Source organism: Lynx rufus, unplaced genomic scaffold (assembly GCF_022079265.1).
Source record: "Lynx rufus isolate CCGP_SWC_20201006 ecotype Redwood Valley unplaced genomic scaffold, mLynRuf1.p SCAF_8, whole genome shotgun sequence".
In the NCBI taxonomy this organism is placed as follows: Eukaryota; Metazoa; Chordata; class Mammalia; order Carnivora; family Felidae; genus Lynx; species Lynx rufus.
Genome location: NW_025814896.1, coordinates 42,583,978 through 42,608,536, shown reverse-complemented (window position 1 = coordinate 42,608,536; position 24,559 = coordinate 42,583,978). Strand labels below are relative to the sequence as shown.

The 24,559-nt window shown below is 41.0% G+C and overlaps 1 protein-coding gene across 2 annotated transcripts in view; it reads right to left on the bottom strand.

The window, feature by feature from the left end:
* Window positions 1-22,579, bottom strand: part of PCSK2 (proprotein convertase subtilisin/kexin type 2) — a 270,526-nt gene extending 247,947 nt beyond the window's left edge. For both annotated transcript variants that reach the window (XM_047069500.1, XM_047069501.1), the window contains exon 1: window positions 22,403-22,579. In XM_047069500.1, the coding sequence (XP_046925456.1) occupies window positions 22,403-22,579 (177 nt within the window). The remainder of the gene's footprint in view (window positions 1-22,402) is intronic.
* Window positions 22,580-24,559: the final 1,980 nt, after the last annotated feature.

Below are 24,559 nucleotides of genomic sequence, written 5' to 3'. Positions count from 1 at the left end.
CATTTTGTTCTCATTGTCAGACAACTGAATATCCTTAGTCAATCCCAGGAGAGCAATTCCGACCCATAGCCAAGGGGATCATGCATGCTGCACAGTAAGGAAATGCTTCTTCTTCCTTATGGGAAGATTCATACACAGGCTGGTTTTGTATGAAATGTTAGGGATCAGAAGAATCTTAAGCCTTAAAAACTTGAACTACCGACACAGCGCCTAAAGTTTCATCTTTCAAAATTATCCTGGTATGCCAAAAAGAACGTTCTCTCTGGAGACAGACTTGGGAACAACTGCAGGCTCCATATGGACAATCTTTGTATTGCTTACAAGTACCTGGTATAGAGCATGTGCTTCATAAATATCTATTGAATGAATGAAAAAATTGGGAAGTTCTAGACTGAATTTGGGAGGAGTCACTAATAGCTGTGTGCCTCAGCGTAGATGGCTATCTTTCAGTATGGCATTCTTTGGGCATTAGTAAGACATTTAATGCTTTGGGAGGCAGGCAGAAAATATAAATATGTGAGTCAGGTATAGGACAATAGGGAGAGGTGAGGCTTGTGGCAAATTAGAGAGTACATGCCTTCCTTACGACAAAAAGATTGAAAGAACTATGTTGGGCAAAGAAAACTTAATTTGTGAGTCAATGAGTAATGCATATTGCACCTTCTAGCTCTGAACAGTCTAGAACTCTAATAAGTGCTTGGCAAAAGGCACATCTTTATTTATTTATTTATTTATTTAAAATTTTTTTTTTCAACGTTTATTTATTTTTGGGACAGAGAGAGACAGAGCATGAACGGGGGAGGGGCAGAGAGAGAGGGAGACACAGAATCAGAAACAGGCTCCAGGCTCTGAGCCATCAGCCCAGAGCCTGACGCGGGGCTCGAACTCACGGACCGCGAGATCGTGACCTGGCTGAAGTCGGACGCTTAACCGACTGCGCCACCCAGGCGCCCCATAAAAGGCACATCTTAAGAGGGATTTTGAACTCCTAGAAACTCATGAGATTGAACCAGGGTAGAAATACCCTCAGTTCTTTTAGCATTAAAAAAAAATCTATTTGATCACAGACATGACTGAGACTATCTGTTATTTTTGTCCATAGTTGGGCCCAAGTACTCTGCAGCAGTTGTGGAAGACAAGACAGATTAATTACTACCAAACATCAGCTCTGGGGTTGATTACAACGGAGAAGAAGGGGTGAAAGAAAAGTAGTCACCTGAGCTGGTGTCTTCACAAGCAAGTTGTTTCCTTTTTCTTTGAAATCTGGAATAATCCAGAAGAAAGCTGGATTTGGCTAAGTCAATAGCAAATGTGATTTCTTAATGAAGTTCACTGGTGCCATATTAAATTCCACATCGATAAGAGGGCTGGAGAAAGGGGATTCATTTGGAATTGTATTCAAAGGGATACATTTGTTGGTTTGTGTATATGAGAGCAGTGATATCAAGACTAAGTTAAATATTGAAATATCAGTGTTGGTCTCACTGGAATAAAGTTGCAGAAAGAATGGAAAAGCTTGTGAAGGAAGAAAGGGACTTTGCAGGGAAGAAAGCTGATTGCACTTTCAAAGAGTAAATAGCTGTAAAAATGATGTTGCGTTTGTCTTCATTGCAGCAGAAAGATTTTCACAATATATTGCTTTTGTAGAAACAAAACAGTGTGTGCCAACTAAGGTTACTGCTTGAAGAGATGTTCAGCTAATATTCACCTAAGTGTTAATAACAGATGGCAAAACTTGGAATGATTTAATTTTTTTGGTTTACCTCTTTATTATTTTCTACAGTGAGCTTTGTAGACTCTTAAATTTTGACATATACAATAAAGATAACTTCATTTTGTAAAATAAAAGCCAGTGTGCTTCATAGTATCTCAGCATTTTCACAGTGGAAATGGCCCGATAGAGTACCTAGCACTATGTCTCACTTTGCAGAGGTTAGGACACCTTAGCTGGCACCGGAGTTCTTCTTGGGGAGGCAGTGGTCTTTATCTGAGAGAGTCTTGTGATGGTTGGTAGAGTCCTAAGGTCATGGGTGCCTAGAGAACAAAAAGATCTGTTCTTCCTGAGAAGAATCTGTTTTGACCCATGAGAGGAAGGAATTATAAGCAGACCAAGGGACAGAAAAAAGAAAGGGGAGAGAAGTCAGTAAGAGATATGAAGCTGGCATGACATTGGGCACAGGGGCCACTGCTTGAGCCCCAGTGGTGAGGTGACCAAAAGTTGTCTTTATGCCTGCCTGATGCTTACTTTACAGTTGTTTGTATTTTGCAACATAAATCCCCTCTCTGCATCCCTGACATCTTTAGTAAAATACATTATAGTTACAAATGCCTTGGGTGAGTGGTTAGAGTTAGGTAGGTGTGGGGAAATCAAGATGGTGGCTGACTTTCACACCTGTTAGCCTAATGAAGAATAGAGATTGCAGGTGTGGGATGAGGACATCAGCTATTAACCTAGAAGTTTTATTGGGAGCAGAAAACAGGATCCAGAAGTGAAACAAAGATCCAGATTTCACCCTTAGAATTTACAGGAATGTTGAGAAGGGCTTAGGACTTCTAAACGTACATAATTCAGGAGTGGGGGAGGGGTTTGAGTGAATCTTATTTAGATCTCAAGGTACAGGGCATTTTCAGTTGACATCTGGATTATATACATAAGAAAAGTGAGGTTCAGAAAGTTAAATAGCTTGGTCAAGGTCATACTGCTCTATAGTGGCAGAAGTTGGATGAAACCTCATGGCTATTGAGAAAGTGGAAATTTTCTCAGTTTCATAGAGGGAGAGAGACTTGAATGATAGTTTTGAGCCAATATACCTTTTTGGGATAATTTATTTTCAAAACAATTTCTTTCTTTCTTTCTTTCTTTCTTTCTTTCTTTCTTTCTTTTAAAGAAGTAGACTTTATTCTTCCATTGAGGAAGGGTAATTGTTTTTTCCTAGACAAAAGTACAGGTTTAAAATGTTTCTAATGGATTAATATCAATGAAGGAGATCCAACCACAAAGTAATTCATACTATCTGCTATTCTTCAGTGTATAACCATACATTCAAATAAAGCAAAAACCAATTGCAAAGAAAAAAAACATTTTAAATAACTTAGGATGCTTTTTGAGTATAATTATTAAAGTTGATGACTTTACAGAACCAACTGATTAGGGTTGAAATAATTTCAAACTCACAGAAAAATTTCAAGAATAGGGCAAAGAATGTTCATAGAACCTCTATCCAGAGTCTCCAGTCACTAACATTTTACTGCACTTTCTTGATCATGTTTTCTATGTATACATATTAATTTTGTTGAATTTTCTGAGTGTAATTTGTACATGGCATTTGTTTCCTAAGGACAAGACAGTATAAGTATTATAATCAGAAAACCAACTTTGATATATTATTTTCTCACTTGCAGACATCAAGACATCACTAATATTCACCACTTGCCTTAATAATATTATTTATGGCTTTTAAAAAGTCTGACCAAGGTCAATCCAGGATCACATGTTGCATGTAGTTTTCATCTCTCTTTTAATCTGGAAGAGTTTCTTAGTTTGTCTGTCTTTGTCTTTCATGACCTTAATACTTTTGAAGAGTACAAGCCAGTTATTTTGTAGAGTTCCATTCAATTGGGAATTGTCCAATGTTTTCTTACCATTAGAAAGAAGTTACGTTTCAAAATTTACTGTAAAGCTATACTAATTGAGGCAGTACAGTCTTGGTGAAAGCATAGAATAATTGATCAAGAAAACAGAATAGAGAGCCCAGAAATAGGCCTGCATAGATATAGTCAACTGACCTTCAACAGAGGAGCAAAGGTAATACAATGGAATAAAGATAGTTTCTTTAACAACTGATGCTGGAACAACTGGACATCCACATGCAAAAACAAAACAAAACAAAAAAAATCCAGGCACAGACTTTACACCCTTTACAAAAATTAACTCCAAATGGATCATAGACCTAAATATGAAACACAAAACTATAAAACTCCTAGAAGATAGCATAGGAGAAAACCTAGATGACCTTGGGTATGTGATACATTTTTACATACCACACCAACGACACAATCTAGGAAAGAAATAATCGATAAGATGGGCTTCTTTAAAAATAAAAACTTGTGCTCTCTGAAGGACAATATTAAGAGAATTAGAAGACAAGCCACAGACTGGGAGAAAATATTTGCAAGAGACACATAAAGGACCATTATCCAAAATAAACAAGGAACTCTTAAAACTGAACAGTCAGAAAACAAACAACCCAGTTAAAAAAAATGGTCAAAGATTTTAACAGACACCTCACCAATGAATACATACAAGTGGCAAATAAGCAGATGAAGAGAGTCTATATTATACACCATGAGAAATTGCAGGGACACCTGGGTGGCTCAGTCGGTTAAGCGTCCAACTCTTGATTTCAGCTCAGGTCATGATCTCATGGTTCATGGGTTCGAGCCCAACGTTGGGCTCTGTTTTGACAGGATGGAGTTTGCTTGGGATTCTCTTTCTCCTTCTCTCCCTGCCCCTTCCCTGCTCTCTCTTCCTCTCTCAAAATAAACAAATAAACCCAAAGGAGTTGAAAACTCATCTTTACACAAAAAGCTGCCCATGGATGTTTACAGCAGCTTCATTCATAATTGCTAATACCTGGAAGCAACCAAGAGGTCCTTCAGTAAGTGGTTGGATAAACTGGTATATCTAGATAATGGAATATCATTCAGTGCTAAAAACAAAGCAAAACAAAACAAAACACGAGGCTATCAAGCCATGAAAAGACATGGAGGAAACTTAAATACGTATTACTAAGTGAAAGAAGCTGATCTGAAAAGGCTACATTTTGTATGATTCCAATTCTCTGGTATTTTTAAAAGGGCAAAACTATGCAGGCAATAAAAAAGATTAGTGTTTTCCAGGGGTGGAGGGAAGGAGAGATGAACAGCAGAGAACAGATGATTTGGAGGGCAGTCAATAGTTTGCATTATATTATAATGATGGATATTTGTCATTATACTTTTTCCAAACTCATAGAATTTACAACACAAAGAGAGTTGTGTCAGTAAGGCAAACTGGATTTGGGGTGATTATGGTGTGTGGATGTAGGTTCATCTTTGGTTTAAAATGTACCCTTCTAGTGAGTGATGCTGATAATGGGGGAGGAGATGTATGTGGGGGAGTGGGAAGCGGTATATAAGAAATCCCTGTATATTTAAATTTTGTTGGAAACTTAAAACTGCTTCAAAAAAGATAGCTTTGAAAAATATATACAGCCTATTTCAGTGGATTCTGATTGCTATAATTACCCAACCAGGGAGCAACATGTTGGGAATGGAATATAAAATATGTGGCTTTTATTTTTTATTTTTAATTACTGCTTTTATTTATTTTCATCATTCTTTTCCTGTTAATCTTGGAAAGCATGGTTGGGCAGTGAAAAACATAGGGATAAGGAGTTGGACATTTTGAATAAACACAATGCCTCCAAAACTGTAAAAGAATATAATTGAAAGGATTCAGTAAGAAGCTATTCCATTCTTAGCAGAGAGGCATATGGACACACAGAAAGTGATATGCTATCTCATAAAAATCAATCAATGAGAAACAGTGCAAGACCATTTCATACAGAAGGCAAACAAGCCACATTATTTAGATGAATAAAGTAAATATGATTTCCATAGAGGAGTAGAAGTCTTGACAGCTTCTTTGAACAGATGCCACTCATGCAGCAGAGAAGCCTAATTGTTTGTATGTGCCTTCAGCTTCTCTGTCAACAGGAGGAAGCCTGTGGAGTGAGTATGTCATTTCCTTGCATAACCAGATGTGACAGAGGATATTATTCAGCCTCAGCTTATCTGGGCATGTTATAAGGTTAGCCTGGTCTGAGAAAGTCCGTTGTGTAGAACCAGAGCTTTCCACACCCCAACTTATAAAATGGGTATTCATTAAAGCTGAATGGAGTCATCAGATCAGGCGAAGTCTAACAAACTGGAGTAGAGAACTTATAACATGCTTTCCTTTGCACATAAATCTGCGTGTGTAGTCACCTTTCTGTCTGTAGAATCCATGCCTTTCAATGTGCTTATCTCTGTAGGACTCACTAAAAACCTGTTGATAAAATATGAATTGCATGGATGGATGTTCCTTTGGAATTAGATATTTCCAAGGGAGGAATTGGCTATTTGAAGGGAGACTAGCAGAGAGAGTGGAGTCACTGACCTCAAGTCACAGCACTCAGGACACCTTGTCCATTCCTAAGCCACTACTGAGCATTTGTCTCCATGGACAACATTCAGCTCTCTTCTGTGATTCTGGGAGCCACTCTTGCCTACAACCAGGAGCTCAACAACGTGAAACAGCTTGCATTGTACATGGTTGTTTTCTATATTGTAGGACTGAATGAACAGTCCAAAGTGGGATTCAAGCTATGATTCACTACCAAAAACTAAACAACTAATTTATATCAAGTTTATGACAACCAGGTAGTGAGATAGATAGAGGGTACCTGATTCTCTGCCTCACTCACTGTTTCCTTCTAGCCTCGGGCAAAATTTCCAAACACTATTTAAGAAATGAAAATTTAAGAACATACATTATTCCTTTAGAGGAGCTGGGAATAATCTACCTGTCAGATCCACTGGGATGACAGTGATATACTACTGTCCTGGCTTTTCTTTTTAGCTCCTAAGTTAGAAGGTCTGTTTTAGATTCATGCATTCATATGTTGGGAGAGGAAGTAGGATGCATTTAATCATTTTGTTCTTAGCTGGAATAAATTTCACAGATGGAACTGGCTGCCTCTACCAGCCATTTATTGTGGCTCCAAAGACAATAATTAAGCCATTCGTATCCTTGATGTCATCAGCCAGTGGCAATGGGATCAAAGACATGTAACCTGACTCCCAGTAGCATCATCTGTTAAAGGGGATGATGCTACCAGCTTCCAAAACATGACTGATTCCATAGGACAAAGGAACCAGGCTGGGAAACCTAGGCCCCTCCAACTCACTATTAGCTCAACTTGTTATCCTAGGCTTTCCTGTTACACTTTCCAAGTATCCTTCAACGCCCCCTTCTACATAACGACAACATCCAAACTCCTCTGCATGGCTTGGGTGACCCCTCATAAACTGACCCCAGTCCACTTCTTTAGCTTCTCGGTCTCTCTCCACATTTAGCCAGACACAACCACTGGCATTCCCTCCAGAATCCTGGTGTGTTCCTTTGCACACGTCATGGGATCCTCTATAAACCCTCTTTCCTTTTGGCCTGTTGAAATTATGAGTCTCAATGCAAATTCACATCAACCTGACACTGTCTGCCCTGGGAAGACTCCCTTTCTGCTGACAGTCATTGCCTCACGGGTACTGTATCATAAATCTACCACAAAACATATTGCCAGTACTCTAGTTGTTTACAAAGAGCACTGTATTCCTCTGATTTCTTTAAATCAGAACCTATATTCTATCTAACTGATGGCCTCTGTGCGTCAGATGGTGTTGATGCCCTGCCTTCATTCCCGTGGCCTACCCGGGACACCGCCTGTAGACAGTACCTATACATGACAGTCTTCGTGCATTTTTGCCTCTGGAAGCATGTTTGGTCTTCTTGGGGAAAGCAAAAGTGCCAGCAATTTGATGGCTCGGGTGCAACCCTCAGCAAAGAAGGAATGGCAGCTGGTGGTTAAATTTCCCAGCTTTCTCAGTCTTTGATGGGATAACTCAGAGATGTCATCACTCGCAGAAGGTCTAGAATGTTGCAATAATGGTCTGCATTTTGTTTCTGCCTCTCTGGATCAATTCCATGGTTAGTTGTCTCCACACTGACTGAACTTGGCCATGTGCACTTGTTTTGGCCGATGGGACTTAGTAAATGTGACACAAGCAAAGATTTGTTCCCAAATCCACGTCTCAGTGTCTGACATCATACTTGCTTATTGAATGTACTAAGTACATGATTGTAGAATGAACTGAATATTTTTCTGCTTCTATACTATCCCCTGGTATGACTGTGGCTCCTGTTAGTTTCTTTGTCCATTCGTTTCAAACTCCCGTAATTTTCCCTTGGTCCTTTCCTCTTTTCCAGTTAATGGCCGGGAAGGTTTGTTTTGGCTTCAGCTGCTGGGTCTAAATTTAGGTTAATGTCAAGCCTCACTGAAGACACAACTCTACAAAGTTCTCTTTGGCACTGATTCTGCCCTCCCTCCCCCACAAGATGGTACCACTTCTGGACTTCGAGATTGACAATGGCTTGTCTCCCATCCTTCTTCCCATGTCTTAGGCTCTGCAAGGTCTCTCTTGGTCTCCCATTCTTGGCTCACAGTCCCAAGAAATACAATCAGCAGGAACTGACTAGAATGGACCCTTGGATGCCAACTACCTTCTTGTGTCTGAATTTCCATCACCTTGGAAGGGAACTGATAGCCTCCTGATGAAACTGATTTTTTCCCCTTCACAGAAGTAGAGAGCAAGCTAAGGGCAAGGAAGGATAGAATTTGTGGATTACCTTATTTTCTGTCTTAGGTTTCTTTATATCCCATCAAGTCACAACATTTTAGGCCATTAATGGTAATTAATTAATTGAAGCCATTTAACACAAGCACAAATTAGGATCTTCATGTAACCTTTCCTAGCATGCTTGGTCTTCCTGATTGCAGTGTTACGTAACACATCAGTCTGTCATTTCGTGAGCATCCGATGATAATGTAAGCTTTTAGATTTTTTTTCCTCATCATTTATTTTTATATTTATTGAGTGCTTACTAAATGTACAGTGCTGTATTAATCACTAAGGGGGCAGTCAAAGAAACATCAATTCTTGTTCTGTATTTCACCTAGTGTAAATCCAATAGGTTGTGGCTGGTGCAGAATCCTTGCATCTACAAGCCGCTTTGTTTGGAAAACTGGTCTTTATACAACTTTTACAAGTAAAGTGGTGAAAAGCAGGCCAGGGGGCTTTGCAGTGAAGTGGCGTGGTCAGATCCAGTTGGTGCGTGTGGCTAATTACTCATAGGAATCTCATGCAGTTGGGGTCTCGGTCTCATCCAATGTGAAAGGCGGATATAACGGTTCTCTGGTCTCTGAATCTCAGCCAATAAACGACAGGGTTCAAATGCTCATTGCTAGTAGTGAAGAACATAAACATCATGCTTTATTTCCTTTTCCTCCTGTGTAAAATGAGAGGTTAAACTAATGCCTTTCTATGATTCCTTCCTGTAATTCCATCACTGTAGATATTACTTGTAAAAATTTAAATGACTCCAGATAAACCACTTAGAATAATTAGGCTAACATATCACAAGTTTTTGGTGGGATAACATTTTCCAAGTGGTCTGACAAGTGTTTAGAAACTGTTATTTACAAACACCATTAAAATGACATATATTTAAATTACCTCAATGCTTTTCCTCTTTCCCCTCCCTTACACTTCTTGAAGAAATTGTCTTGATACCTCAACTTCATCATATTTACTGCTACCCTTCACAATGTGGCTTCCTTCCTATAGCAGACGTGATCACTTTTCTGCTCGGATCCCTTTGGGCCTTAGCATTTAGGGCAGGCCAGCTCTGCATTTCTTCACCTGAGTTTTCTCTAGTTGGCCAAATTCTGCTCTTCTGAACATGTGCCAGGTCAAAGTACTGGAGACTTAATGTCACCCAGGAGTAATTAGCAATCCTGAATCGATGTGTGATTGCAACTGGCACATAAATACCCCAGCTCCCTCACAGCTCAGGCAGGGTACCTCTGGGGCACGTGTTCTACACCAGCTCTCCAGAGTTTCCTGGTGGGACTGAGCCCCCAGTTATCCACAATGACAACTTGCTTTCCCTTTCCTGTTTCACTTCCCCCACTCCCCCACCAGTATTTTCTAGGTCCATTCCTTAAATAAACAACTTTCATTTAAATTCTTATCCCTTAATCCTGGAAACCCAAACTAACATATGTGTCCTCTTCCAATGTGCTAAGGTGGCACCTCCAATTTCAACAAGGACTTCATCTCTAAAACTGGTGGCCTTGGTTGCCCCATTCTTTCTTTCTTAACCCTCACCTACTTTCCTTTCACAGTCCTCAATTCTCCTTCCCTATCTCTAACAGTCCAAGCTCTGTCTCCTTGCCTGGCTCCTCTTTTCCCCTTCAGGTCCAAAGTTCTCCAGGATTTTGTCCTGGGACCTCTTCTCTCCTTTTTCTCTCAACACTCTTCCTTGGCAATGCTATCTATTGCTGTGGTATGACTGAGGTGTATGTGGATGGATGTTTGTGCATTTGACTTTCGGATCCTTGGCCAGCTTTACCTCTTTTTGACTTTGGTAATTAACCTCTATGGGCATTATCATTATCTGGATGTGTTCGGGACTCGGAGCCTAGAGAGTCAACACCCCAGTCACTAACCAGAGCTTTCTTTCAGTTCTCTCGCTATGAATCCCAATTTACCTTCCGTTCTAGTTTATGGATAGTCTCTAGTTTTTAAAAACTTCATTTCTCTCTCTCCCAACCTCTACCACCCCCACTTAAGTGCCATTTAAGAAAATGATGCAGTAGGTGCCACTATAAATCGATTCTCTCCCTCTTGGTCCCTCAGTGCTGCCCAGAAGTCGTCCTTTGCCCTTTGTCAGCATCCCTTCCCTTGCCAGTAACAGTGTGCAAAATGTTGTCTCCCTTGAAGCCCCCACCCCATCACCTCTTCCCTCACTGGAAGCGTTGACTTTGCCTCCTTCACCTTTGAAGTAGTTGTGACTCCTCAGTGGGTATTCTCCCCATATCCTCTTCTGTGACCTACACACTGAACTTCATCTGCCCATCCTGTTTTTTTAGCTCAGAGAGAAGAGAGTTCCCTTTTCCTACTCAGGCTCCTTTCACTTTTCAGTAAAGCCTAGCTAGGCAAGAGACAAATGAAAATGAAGAATTTGGGATTGAAGAAGTTCTGGGTAAAGCAATTGTGATGAAATCACAGGCAATTTTAATGTAGAACAAATACCAGCAATACTGTAAATCATGGTTATATGCAGAAGGTTAATATTTACACGTAACCTAGTGCAAAATATGACACACCTAAGGAGCACTGCAATGTGTGAATAGGGGAGGCAAGAGAAAGTGTTAGCAGGCTAATGTCCCCACTTTGCTGAGCATGGACTCCACAATTCACTGAAGTTGAAATACATAATGAATTAATCAAACTTGTCATTAAATATATATTATCTACCTATCTACCTTTTGCATGTAAAATAGTCACAAACTCCTCAGTACCATCACAATAATTTTTTTTTTTAATTTTAGGGAGACCTATTACAAAATTATATCTTTTCTGTGACTAATTTGTCTGAAGTTTAACAATGTCATCAATTTTTTTTTCAGTTTCCTTTCCTTTTGTTAAATTCTATAATAATCAAATGAATAATTTAAAACTTAAAGTAGTGTGTACAGGGGCACATGGGAAGCTCAGTCAGTTAAGGTTCCGACTCTTGTTTTCCACTCAGGTCATAATCTCCCAGATTGTGAGACTGAGCCCCATGTTGGGCTGAGTGTTGACATCAGGGAGCCTGCTTGGGATTTTCCCTCTCTGCCCCTCCTCTGCTCATGCTCTCTCTCTGTCTCTTTCAAAAATAAATAAATATTGGGGCGCCTGGGTGGCTCAGTTGGTGGAGCGTCCGACTTTGGCTCAGGTCATGATCTCGCAGTCTGTGAGTTCGAGCCCCGCGTCAGGGTCTGTGCTGACAGCTCAGAGCCTGGAGCCTGCTTCGGATTCTGTGTCTCCCTCTCTTTCTGCCCCTCCCCCGCTCATGCTCTGTCTCTCTCTCTCTGTCAAAAATAAAAATAAACATTAAAAAAATTTAAAAATAAATAAATAAATAAATAAATAAATAAATATTTTTTAAAAAAGTAGTGTGTACAATATAATCCCAGTTCCGTAAAACAATTTATCTAACTACCTTTTTTCTCTCTGTATATATATATTCTTACAGAAATATCTACAATAAAATTTATCTAATGCTATTAATGGTTATTTCTGAGTAATGAGGTTTGGGGTAATAAAAAAAACCCCACCTTTCTTTCAGTGCTTTTTTTGTGCTACTTTATATTAAAAAATAGTAATGAGAATGTGTAATTTTGACAAAAATAATTAAGTTATTGTATTTTTTACATGATCAGGGAGTCTTAATTTATGTCAAGTTAACAACTTGGTTATTCGTATTCATTGCATTCATGAGGACTGCAACAAGTAAGAACACTGTGTTTACACTGAGAGATTCGCCGTCCCCCAGTAGAAGAATTCACAATTTTGTTTGCTTGTTTGCTTAAATATCAAGAGGAAAGACGCTCGATTATCTAAGAAATCTGACGCCAACATAAATTAGATCATTCATTCAACTACTCACTGTAGGCTTAGTTTTATCAGGCGTCGCATTTACACAGAAAGCAAGACTTATGATGTCACTACTCTCAGCTTATATTAAAACACTGGAACAGTGAAAGCCAAGTATCCCAGGTCAAAAAAATTTTTTTCTAATGCCGTTACTGTACGTGGCACATGTTTTAAGCCTAAGTTATTATCTTCCTGTTCTTGATGTCTCCAAATAAGTCGTCCTAACATGTTTTTCATCTTCCTTTGAACTCTTTCTACCTTGACACAATGTAAGCATTAAGTGAATCTATTTAGGAAAATTTAGGAGAAGAATTGGATGTTCATGAGAGTCAAGCAAAAATGAACTATTGGAACCTCATCAAGATGAAAAGGCACAGGGAAGGAAACAATCAGTAAAATTGAAAGGCAACCAATGGAATGGGAGAAGATATTTGCAAATGACATATCAGATAAATTGTTGGTAACCAAAATCTGGAAAGAACTTATCAAACTCAACAGCCCCCCTGCAAAAAAAAAAAAAAGTAATCCAGCAAAGAAAAGGGCAGAAGGCATAGACATTTTTACAAAGAAGACAGCCAGATGGCTAACAGACACATGAAAAGATGATCAACATCACTCATCAACAAGGAAATACAAATCAAAACCACAATGAGACACCACCTCACACCTGTCAGAATGGCTTAGATGAACAACTCAGGAAACAACAGATGTTAGCAAGGATACGGAGAAAGGGGCACCCTTTTGCACTATTGGTGGGAATGCAAACTGGTGCAGCCCCCCTGGAAAGCAGTATGGAGGTTCCTCAAAAAATTAAAAATAGAGCTATCCTACAACTCAGCAATTGTACTACTAGGAATTTATCCAAAGGATACAAAAATGCTGATTCGAAGAGGCACATGCACCCTAATGTTTATAGCAGCACTAGTGACAATAGACAAAGTATGGAAAGAGCCCAAATGTCATCAGCTGACAAATGGATAAAGAAGATGTGATATATATAGAATGGAATAGTATTTGGCAATCAAAAAGAATGAAATCTTGCCATTTGCATCATGAACGGAACTAGAGTGTATTATGTGAAACGAAATAAGTCAGTCAGAGAAAGACAAATAGATGATTTCACTCGTGTGTGGAATGTAAGAAACAAAACAGGAAAAGAAAGAAAAAAGGAAAAATAAGATAAAAGCAGAGTGGGAAGCAAGCCATAAGAGACTCTTAAATACAGAAGACAAATTGAGGGTGGCTGGAGGGATGTTGGGTGGGGGGATGGGCTAAATGGGTGATGGGCATTAAAGAGGGCACTTGTTGGGATGATCACTGGGTCTCATATGTAAGTGATGAATCACTAAATTCTAATCCTAAGATCATTATTACACTGTATGTTAACTAACTTGGATTTAGATTTAAAAATGCATATATTAATTAATTTGATTCAGAATTAAAATAATAATTATAAAAATAAAGTTATAAATAAAGAGCAACCCTAGGATTCTACAGTTCTCATGTTCTTGTCAACTTTCTAATGGAGAAGCTACCAACATCTTGTGATATTGTTGAGGCTACTTCATTTGTGTCAGAAAATTAAGGGTTTGTGTCCATGTTTCACTTCCAACCTAAGAGTTTGTTATATTCAGTTATTCTCATCAGAGGAGCTCAGCACATCACAACCTTCTCCAAAAAGTTATGGTCAAATTGTTTTAGGGACAAAAAATGATTTGTCTAGGGAATTTATTGCTTTTTATATATACCTAACACAGAATAATAGAAGCCATTCATTAATATGGAACCATTACATTTAGGGCAGAACTGTTAATTCAAATGCAATTTCTTGATTCCCTAACCATTAGTGGAGTTTAGTCACTTAATGGACTTCAGCTATTCAGCTATTATACACACACACACACACACACACGCTTCTTTAGAAGTATATTAGTATATTAGTAAAGAAGATGAAACTAAAACTTTTGCTTTCGAATGTTCTGTGATTATTTGACTCTCAAATAATAACCCACAAATTCAGTTCAGGGTTTCTTTTTGAAATGATGAATCTGAGCTCAAATGTAAAATGAAGCCACTGCTCTAGTGGGTGGAAAAAGTATGAACTTCAGGTTTTATGTTTTATTTTTAAAGCCTGACTTCTTTGAGCAGTTACAGCCAAATATATAATTATTGCAAACTTAACTATAGCATCACTCCCTGATGTGCTGTAACATTGTGATCTACAGCTAATAAGACCTTTTGAAAGAGACATTGAATTTTAGATATTCATTCATTTGAGAAAAAGAATTTTTTTTTGATCTATTCTATCGCTGATAATTTATAAGTTGGGAATTTAGGGAAACGCAGGAGTCTGCCAGTCATTGACACACTGCCTGTTACCTACTTCTATTTCCTAGCTACATTGCTGCCTATAAATAAATGGATGCTACAGGGGTAGTTTCTTGAAAACTAGTACTTCAAGTGCCTTTTCTCTGAGTTAATGGCCGAATAGTCACCTTGTGATCCAGGTGTACTTATCAGTGAAGAAGCACATAATGAGTCCCTATTATGAGTAAAGCATATTGGTTGCCAGTAGGACAAGAGTATTTAATGGGTTGTGTATTCTTCCTGGAGAAGAAAAATCACAAAGACCTGTAAAGTTGGTTGACATTATGAGGTGAAGATGTAGGAGCTTTCATAAGTCTTTTAAAAATTACTATTCTTGTAATTTGGTTTGGTTTGGTTGTAAGGTTCAGAGAATACTCTTGCAACCTAAGAAAGAAGGATATTTATTGACAGGATATTGGCTTAGGTAATGTTGGTGGTTCTAAAGATAAACTCTCAAATCCCAGTGCCTTAATGTAATAGCAATTTACTTTCTGACTCATAAAGCTCTTCTAAGTCAAGAATCAGGGACCTGGGGTCCTTCCATCTTGCGACTCTACCGTCTTTGGCATTTGGCTTCCAAAGTTAATGTTCTTAATCACGTCAAACCTCAGAAGAGAAGAGGTGGAGAATCAACCTATGGTCAGTTTTTACGTATCAAGGAAGGAAGAAGTGCACATCACTTCTGCTTACATCCCACTGGCTAGCATCCTCATATGGTGGTACCTGTCTGCAAGGCAGGCTGGGAAATGTGGTACTGCTGTGGCCCAAGGAGAAGACAAAATTAGTCTGGTAACTAGCCTTTACCTTCTGTCCCATCTTTTTGCTGGGAAATGGAGCTGGGAAGTTATAGGAACTCAGATGAAATGTCTGCATCTCCCATGGCCTGGATACTCTCTTTCATGACAACTAGACCCCATTTTCCTCTCTATAGCAACTAGTGAATCAAATTTCCTAAGAAAGTCAGCATGATTGGTTAAGATAATTACCATGGGCTATAGTGAATTTAATTCTGGATTATTTCAGCCAGGCACTCTCAGGGATCATGGCCAACTCCTGGATGGGTTCCCATTGGGCTGTTTACTCCTCATTCAATCAGTTGTCACTCCCAAGAAAGTACAACTTACAATTGTTTTCTTGAGCAAAAAAATGTAACCAGGTCATCACCTTATTATTATTACTCCTACCAATAATAGGTTTTTTATTCTATGCACTTGCCACTGTGTTCAAAACCTTATACACACTGTACTATTTATTTTTCACAACCACCATATTTTATTAGCCATTTCAAATAAACATGAGCCTCTTAGAGATTTCATAATCTAGACAAGTTTCCGGTACTTTCTAATTCTAAATCCCATTATCTATACCTTTGAACATTGCTGTTCCTGGCTTCCTTTAGTCACAAGTATATAGTGAGTGCTGGGGCAAATGTGACTGGTGCCAAGAAAAGGAACAGATTAAATGCAGGGGAAGTCCCAAAGAGATAGAGAATATTCCAGTCTAAGTCAGTCAGATAAGGCTTAAGGGATGAGCTTGGACTTGACCTAAAGCATACTGTATTAAGTTAGAGTCCAAAAGGAGTTCATAGCTTTCATGTTGGGGAAGTTGAGTTCTGGGCTATTTACCTTTGGTTACCATGGTAATAGATCGTGTAGTGTCAGAAAAACTGTCCCTTAAGGGATTCTTAGATAGGAATCCTCTTGGAAACACTTAGGATCAAATCTATCTCTTGTTTTGTTTCCCCTTCTGAACCATGTTAATCTTGATCTAGAGAAGAACAGGGCAGAGGGTGGAAGACTATTTCTTCTGACTTACAATTGATCCATGATGAAATGAGAGTGAAATTATAGAATCTGGATTCAATATTGTTAATACCACTAAAAGGGCGAAAATAAATATATGACAAAAGATTCTTCCTATCCACAATAGCTAAAGAGCTCCTACAAACGGAAAATTAAGACAGACAATCCAAAAGAAAAAAAAAAGAAAAAAGAAAGAAAGAGGAAGAAAAGAAAGAAAGAAGAAACAAAGATAGAAAAAGAAGAGAAAACAAAACCAAACTTTTCAGGGCAAAAGACCTGAACAAATGATGTGTAAAAAAGGATTTCCAAACCACTAATAAGCATATGAAGAGGTATTCCGCTTGAGGTGATCATCAGGGAAATGCAAATTAAAATCACAATGAAATATCATTATGTACCCACCAAAATAACTAAAAGGAAAAGGCATAAGAAATCAAACGTTGCTGAGAATGTGGAGCGATCAGAAACCTCACACATTGCTGGTGGTCAGTTTGTCTGTGGCAGGCGGAATTCTGAGATGACCCCCAAGATTTCCTCTCCCTCGTGTACGTGCCCTGTATCATCCCCTCCCCGTGAGTGTGGGGACAGGATTGTGAAGATGATGGATGTCATTTATGTTATTAGATTACCTTTTGTGGCAGAGGGGAGGGATTTTATCAAATGTAGTTATGGTCCCAAATCAGTTTACCTGAATTAATCAAGACAATTCTCCTGGGTGGGCCTGACCTAATCAGGCTCACGTAAACAGGGACTGAGCCTTTCCTGAAAGAAGGGTGAAAGTGTGAGAAGGTTTATGGAAAGGGTGATGCAGCAAGGTCATGAGCGTAGCTCCAGGAGCTGAGAGTGGAACTTGCAAAAATTGAAGACTCCAGGTCTACAACTACAAGGAGCTGAACCCTAAACACCTGAATATGCTTGGAAGTGGACTTCCCCTTAGTTGTGCCTGTAGATGAGGACATAGCTGGCCAATATCTTAATTTCTACCCATAAGCCCATGAGCAGAAGACCCAGCTAAAATGTGCCAGACTCCTTATCCATGAAAAGTATGAAATAATGAATTTGTGTGGTTTTAGGACACAAAGTCTGTAGTATTTGTTACACAATAGAAAACTGATACAGTCTCCTAAAGTTGAACGTATATATGCCCTTTTACTCAACAATTCTAATCCCAGGGATATTCCTAACAGAGAGACATATATGCTGGGAATACATACATTACAAATTCCACAGAAGCAATAATCATAATAGCTTAAAACTAAAAACTACCTAAATGAGCAAGAGGGGGAACTTATGGGGTATGGATAATACTTTATTTCTTGATTTGGATGCTCATTACATAAGTGTGCTCAGTTTGTGACAGTTTATGAACTGTGTTCTTTCCTAAGTTATACTTCAATAAAATTAAAAGAAATTTGATTTTAACATTAAATTCAATTAAAGAATTCAATTCAAGTAAAGTTAAAATTAAAAAGTCAGTTAAAATGAAAAGAAGTTTTATTCTTTCATTGTATACCAGCACAATTATTGCTAGAGTTTTTCAAATGCAGTGAGCACACATATAAAAGTGGTCACATGATTTTACTTGTGTAATTATCCTAGCCTCAGTCCTACCTGAACAAAAACCAAAACCTACTGTAGCAAAACAAAAACACTTCATTGTCAATTGTTTGGATTTCTACCTTAATTCTTACTTGATTTTTGGCTAACCTTCAATATACTGTTTTAATAAATATTTTTTTGTTCTTTTTCCAAGAGATTTAAAATTAGTAGTATATTAAGAATTTTAAGGGGTGCTCGGGTGGCTCAGTCGGTTAAGCATCCGACTTCAGCTCAGGTCATGATCTCACAGTTTGTGAGTTCGAGCCCTGTGTCAGGCTCTGGGCTGACAGCTCAGAGCCTGGAGCCTGCTTCACATTCTGTGTCTCCTCTCTCTCTGCCCCTCCCCCTCTCATGCTCTGTCTCTCTCTGTCTCTCAATAATAAATAAACATTAAAAATTAAAAAAAAAGAATTTTAAGGCACTCGGAAAAACACCTCTGATGTTATTGTAAACTCACTTACTCTCCTAGACATATACATATGTCTATACATCTTTTTTGATGAACAGATGTCTTTTAGCCAGGTCACGATAAAATAGAAAACTTTAGTCTCAACACACCTTTCTGACAGTAAAGTTACAGGTATTTTTGTTCCATTTCGGGGAGGAAATACATTTGTTTGGTCATGGCCTTGCAAGAGTTTGGTAAAAAAAAATCACCAGGTATTCATTTAATATCTCATATATAGACCACTGTGCTAAAGCCCTATGGCTTTAAGAAGTGTATTATTTCTACTCTTAAAAGATTTATGATCTATCTGAAGTACATACTCATACACATTTGTTAATGACATAGGTTTATACGTTAATACCAAATAGGTGTTGGATATAGAAAAAATTAAAAAGAAAGAAAGGAAAGGGAAAACATCAGAACTCTAAAATGGTGCCCAGAGAGCAGAGTTCTTGGCTGTCCAGGAAGGTTTCCCGGAGGCAGTTCGGTAGGAAAACAAAGTTATTTTCCACAAAGCAAATTTGGTTTTAAATCTGAGTTTTTTTCACTCTCCAGATATAAGTTTAACTGGTTGGGGCTTTACATTTTCATCTGAGAATTAGGTCTGATGGCAACAATTTCTACCTCACAGGCTTGTGAGTTTAGATGGGATAACTCAGTAAAATAGCAGGTTCCCCTAGTCTGCATAGCTGACCCTTCTTTGGGATGAATAAGTAATCACTGAGGATCCTTGGTGTCTGGCCCTGAGCATTGGAGAGGATGGGGCGGTAGGGAATTGGAAGATACACTAAGTATTAGAGAGAGGAAGGAGAAGGAGGTATTGTAGGTTTAAAATCAAAAAAAAAAAAAAAGAGTGACAAAAGTGCAGTATGTGATGAGAACAAGACAGGACTGTGTGTGAGAAACCTGGAGGAACAGATAAGACTAAGGAAGTTTCCTTACAGGCTGGCAAACCCAGTACTAGGCTGGCCATGGTGAGGACTAGAGGTAAGTATGGAGGATATGGTCCTTGAATATTTACCTTTTAAGTGGAAAGACAATACTTACACCCACATTTACTTACATATATAAAATGACTGGAGGAAGAGTGTTGGGATGTACTAGCTTATGTCATGCAGGCTTTGCTTTTTCATCCCGTGGGAATTTGGAGAAGAGAAAGCACATGGTGGTCCATAGCATCAGGGAAGGTTTGGAGCTCAGTCGTGAAGGAAGAAGGGTGGGACATGAATCCAAGGAAAGAAAAGAGGGCTCCTTCTACACAGGTGTGGCACCATGCAAAGATTTGTCAGACAGAAGCATTCTGCCATAGGCTGATTTTTTTTTTTAACTTAACTATGTATCAGAACAAAAATCATTTGGTTAAGAGATACTGTTTTTGAGAGGGGGTTATAGAGAGGGGAGGAGAGGTGGCAAGGTAAAAGTTCATTTTTCCCAGATAGAAATTGCATGTTTGTGGCTGACTCAAAGCCAGTGGGCTCCTCTCAAATAAAGAGTAGGGGTGAGAGAGACTTAGGTATCTGATTTTACCCCAGAGTATGAGTTCCCTGAGAGCTCACAGTAAGCATATCAAGATTCTCCAGATATATTTAGGATGAGATTGTCCCTACACCTCCTTTCTCAAACTCCACCGTCAAAACTACAAATCCCCTCGTTAAGCCGTTTACCTCTACAAAACAAAACAAGACAAAACAAAAGCGACCCCTTGGAGAATTAATAAGTCAAGTCATTATCTGTCTTAGTTACACCCGGATTTGCTTAAGTTGCTAAGATCCTAAAGGGCATTGTCTAAAGGGGAAGTAAGGAGGAGGTAGCAATAGTCTGCCTACACTATGAAAAGGTGCATGGTACGGAAAGAGTAGCAGGTATTCCTGAACCAGCTGCAGCCCCTTGACAGTCAGAAACTAAAAAGCCTGATGCCATATCCCTTTTCAGCCCACCTCAAAGCTCAACACACCCTGCAGAGCACTTAGCCTGTTTGGCATGTACTAAGAGGTAAAGAGCATGAGTTTATTTCTGAAAGATCCGGGTTTAAATCCAGATCTGGTTGTTTTTTACCTTGGGCCCTGATCTGAGCCAATGTCCTTATCAGTACCATGAGCTTAATAATAATAGCAGCTTCCTCGGAGTTGTTGAGAATATTAAATAAGAATATGTGTAAGGACTCCAGCACACAAGGGTGCCCCATTGTTGTCAGGTAATAATAATCACGGTGACAATCACTGTTCTATCTGTGGCTCCTGGGTCCTGAATCTTGTCTCCTAACAAGTTAGGGAGGTGGGTTGGGAAGGAAGGGGGGTCTTCTTGTTTCCTGTGTTGAAATAAACACAAACTCTTGAAACAGCCCCAGACCCTGGGCCAGAACGACAGCGGGCTGCTCCCTCAGCTCGCATCCTCTCTCCCTGCTCCACCCACGCTTCCCGGGAGCAACAAGTTCCCTTCTGCAAAGACCCGCCCGCGCGCCACTGGTAGACCCGGCGGGCTTCTCCTCCCAGGCTAGTATGACTGGCGGGGAAACCCACCGAGAGTCGAAATCGCTGCTGCCAACACCCTACCGGGGAGGGAGAGCCAGCTGCTCATGAGGGAGCCGCGTCCGGTAGGAAGACGGGAGGCATGGGAAGTCCGGACAGAGGGACTGATAGGAAACCTAGTTCGCACTGCCCTTGAGAAGCAAAAACAACAAAAGAAAGCACCCACCGCTCGTTTCCCGCCCCTCTCCTGGGATCGGGAGGGAGAAGATAGGGCCCCGAATCCCACACCTCCACCCAGCCTCCACCCAGACCTCCACCCAGTCTTCTGGTTGCCAAATCGCATTCCTACGTCCTCCACGCTCCCCTTGCCCGGTTTCTCCGTGCATCCTCTCACTCTACCCCACCTCTCGCCAGGTCTCCTAAGGACACTTGCGATTTCTGACAAGATATTTCGTAAGAAGGACAAGCAGGTAAGCCACGGCCCCCACCCAGCACTCTCCTTTCCGCTGCGTCCCAGATAGATACCCTGGAGTCACAAAAGGAGTCCCAAGGCGTCTTAGGTTGGGAGCCTTAGGCAGCTGCCCGAACAGTTGAACTCTGGCAACTTCTTGGAATGGGGATCCCCGCGCCCTCGTGAGAAAGCCACGGTGGCCGCCCACACACCAGGAGAGACACCCCAACTTCTCCATCGGGAACTCCTCTAAAATCTACCTTTCCAGCTTCTACAGCTGTGAGTTGAGAATCAGAGCTAACTAGGAGTACGCTTCGGGGGCGGGCGCTCGTGGGCAGGGGCGAGGGCGAGAAGTTCCACCCGGATTTTGGAAAGAAACCCCAGTTCATGTCTCCAAGTCTCCTGGAGCCAGAGAGCTGTTAAGGAACCGGGGCCGAAGTCACCGGGAGGGAAGTCCTCCTAGCGCGGGGTCCGAAAAGCACGGAGGTGAATTGCAATATCCAAGCTTTTAGCCTTGTCCCTTGGAAACTACTCTTTCTCCAGGGGATGGGGGCGGGGGCTACATCCCTGGCAAAGACTGCCAACGTCAAGCCCAGATGTTCAGCACTTCATTCCCCCATCCCCACCCAGCCTTGAGAACTTGGTACCTCGGACAGCAGCCCGGGCGCAAGGCATTGTCAGAAAGGTGTTATCTTGTTTTCGCCACCAAGTCAAAGAGCAATAAATTATTTTTATGACCTTACTAGTATAATTTGAAGGACATTTTAATTACATAACCCGTGAAAGATCACCGGAGGCAATGTCGTGTTAAAGAGCCCATGGCAGAATATCTGCATCGCATGAGAAAGAAAACTTGCAAATCTGCAATGAGATTGCGCAGGGCTGCCCCCGTTTTGAAACAACATGCGAAATGCAAGGGAGATTTTACCTTTCGGACTCCAAAGCCGTGTTCTGCTGCAACTTGGCGAGCTTCTTCCTCTCCTCCTTTATGCAACTCCACAAGAAAATGATTCGTGAAGACCGGTCTCTCGGCAGATGCAAAAACCATGACACAGAAGAGGAGCCCGGCGGCCGCCTTCCACTGGGAGACACAGCCACCTTTCATCTTTCTTGGGAGTGAAAAGTGGTGCTAGGAGGCGCGCAGGCTGGTGGAGCGGAGGACTCGGAGGAAAGGTGCAAATGAAAAATGTATATATATAGTTTTTTTTGTTTGTTTTAAAAAAAATCTCTGTGTAGAGAAAGAGACTGATTAGGGGGCTCAGAAAGCAGCAAATCAATGTGTATTCTCCTCCAGCATCTGGCTGGCGGGGAAGCCGTGTAGTCAGGCTCGCTGGCAGAGGTGCGAATGTGGGGAGCTGTGTGTATCTGAGAGAAAGAGCGAGTGTATGTCTGTGCTTGAGGCTAAATCTGCATTTTCAGCTCCTCCTCGGCTCCAATTCCACTGGGGACAGAGGAGAGCACCAGCCTGGCTGACGTGCGCTCGCCAGCAGCCAATGAGGGCTGGAGATGCGACGGGCCCCGCCCTGGACCGCCCCGGGCCCACCCCTGCCCGCCCCCAGACCGGCCGGTCCGCCTCCGCCGGCGGGGGGCGCTGAGCGGCGAGCCCGCGCCCCCGCCCCTTTCAGAACCCTGGAGAGCTCCTCCATCTCTCCACCCGGGCCCGCCTAGCTCCCAGGAAAATCCCCCCAGCTGTAATCTGGTCGGCGGCGCCGGAGTGATGTCATTGTTTGTGGAAATCTGTAAGGCTCTGGAAAGAGAATTACGGCGTGTGCCGCTCCCTGAGGCTCCGAGGGGAGCTGGGGCACCGGCCTCTCCCCATTCCTCTCCCCTGCTTATTTTCCGCTGCAAAATAACTCTTTTTTTTTCTCTCTCTCTCTCAAGGCACACTTGCCTCTCTCGCGCTCAACAACAAAGCAAATATTAACCCTCCTCTCACCACTTTGGACAAATCCCGGGGAGGGTTACTCCCTTTCCCCGCACGGGGAAGGTTGGGGAAAGCAGCCTTCTTGGGGTGACTCATGGGGACGAGTATTTATTTATTTATTTATATTTTTGTAGGCTCTGGACTTGTCTGGAACTAAGCAGCTGGGAAGCCTAGCAGATCAAGCTCACTCCCACCAGCATCTGTGATTAGATGAGACTCCTTCGAGAGTCAGGGTTGCTCCGCAGAGACCGCCTTCTAGAGAGGCGCGGCCAGGATTGACATGCCTGGAGGTACATTCTCAGACTTGGGGACAGACGTTCGGTTGCACAAGGACGGCGAGAGTGTGCGTTTGGGAAGGTATAGCCACCAATCCTAGGCGCTGGGCCAAGACGCCAGTTGGGCATTCTAAACTGAGGCGAATTCAGGCCAAGTGACACCGGGTCAACGAAATTATCCAGTTAAGAAATGTGCACTCCCAGACTACAAATGGCTTACACTGACTTCTTCCTGTCCCAGCGAGAGGAAGCAGGGGCGAAATGTCTGCCTCGAAATCAGGGCGATTGTTTTAAAGTACCCCAAATATTGTTGAATTATAGAATGCGAACACTGATCCCCATTATCATTTAGCTCCAAAGTTCAAAATTCTGCTTCACTTGAATAAGAGGTGAGGCCTTTGTCCTAGAGGCTTAATTAAGTGTATGCAATACAGTGAGAGAGAGAGAGAGAGAGAGAGAGAGAGAGAGAGAGAGAGAATAATGTTGACACATTTTACACACACACACACACACACACACACACACGAGCGTTTTATTTTTAACAGACTTCCCCCTTTTCATTTTATCATGAAGTCGGACTCTGCACAAGAAAACATTATTGTTAGAAAAGAATACACACAATGCCATGGGACACACTGTCTTCAGAGCAGAACCCTTTTCCTGACATAGTTGGCTCCCTCAGAGCCCTTTCCAAACTAGCCAAATAAAAACACAGACATTATTGAAAATTTTGATTAAAGCATTAAAGAAATCGGTATGTAATTAATATTAGGATTAGTAGTGGTAGTACTTGAACTCCTTTAAGAAACACTGAGTACTTGAACTCCTTTAAGAAATGCTGAGAAGGTGCTAGCACACAGACTAAAGATAAAAGGGTCCAAAGTGG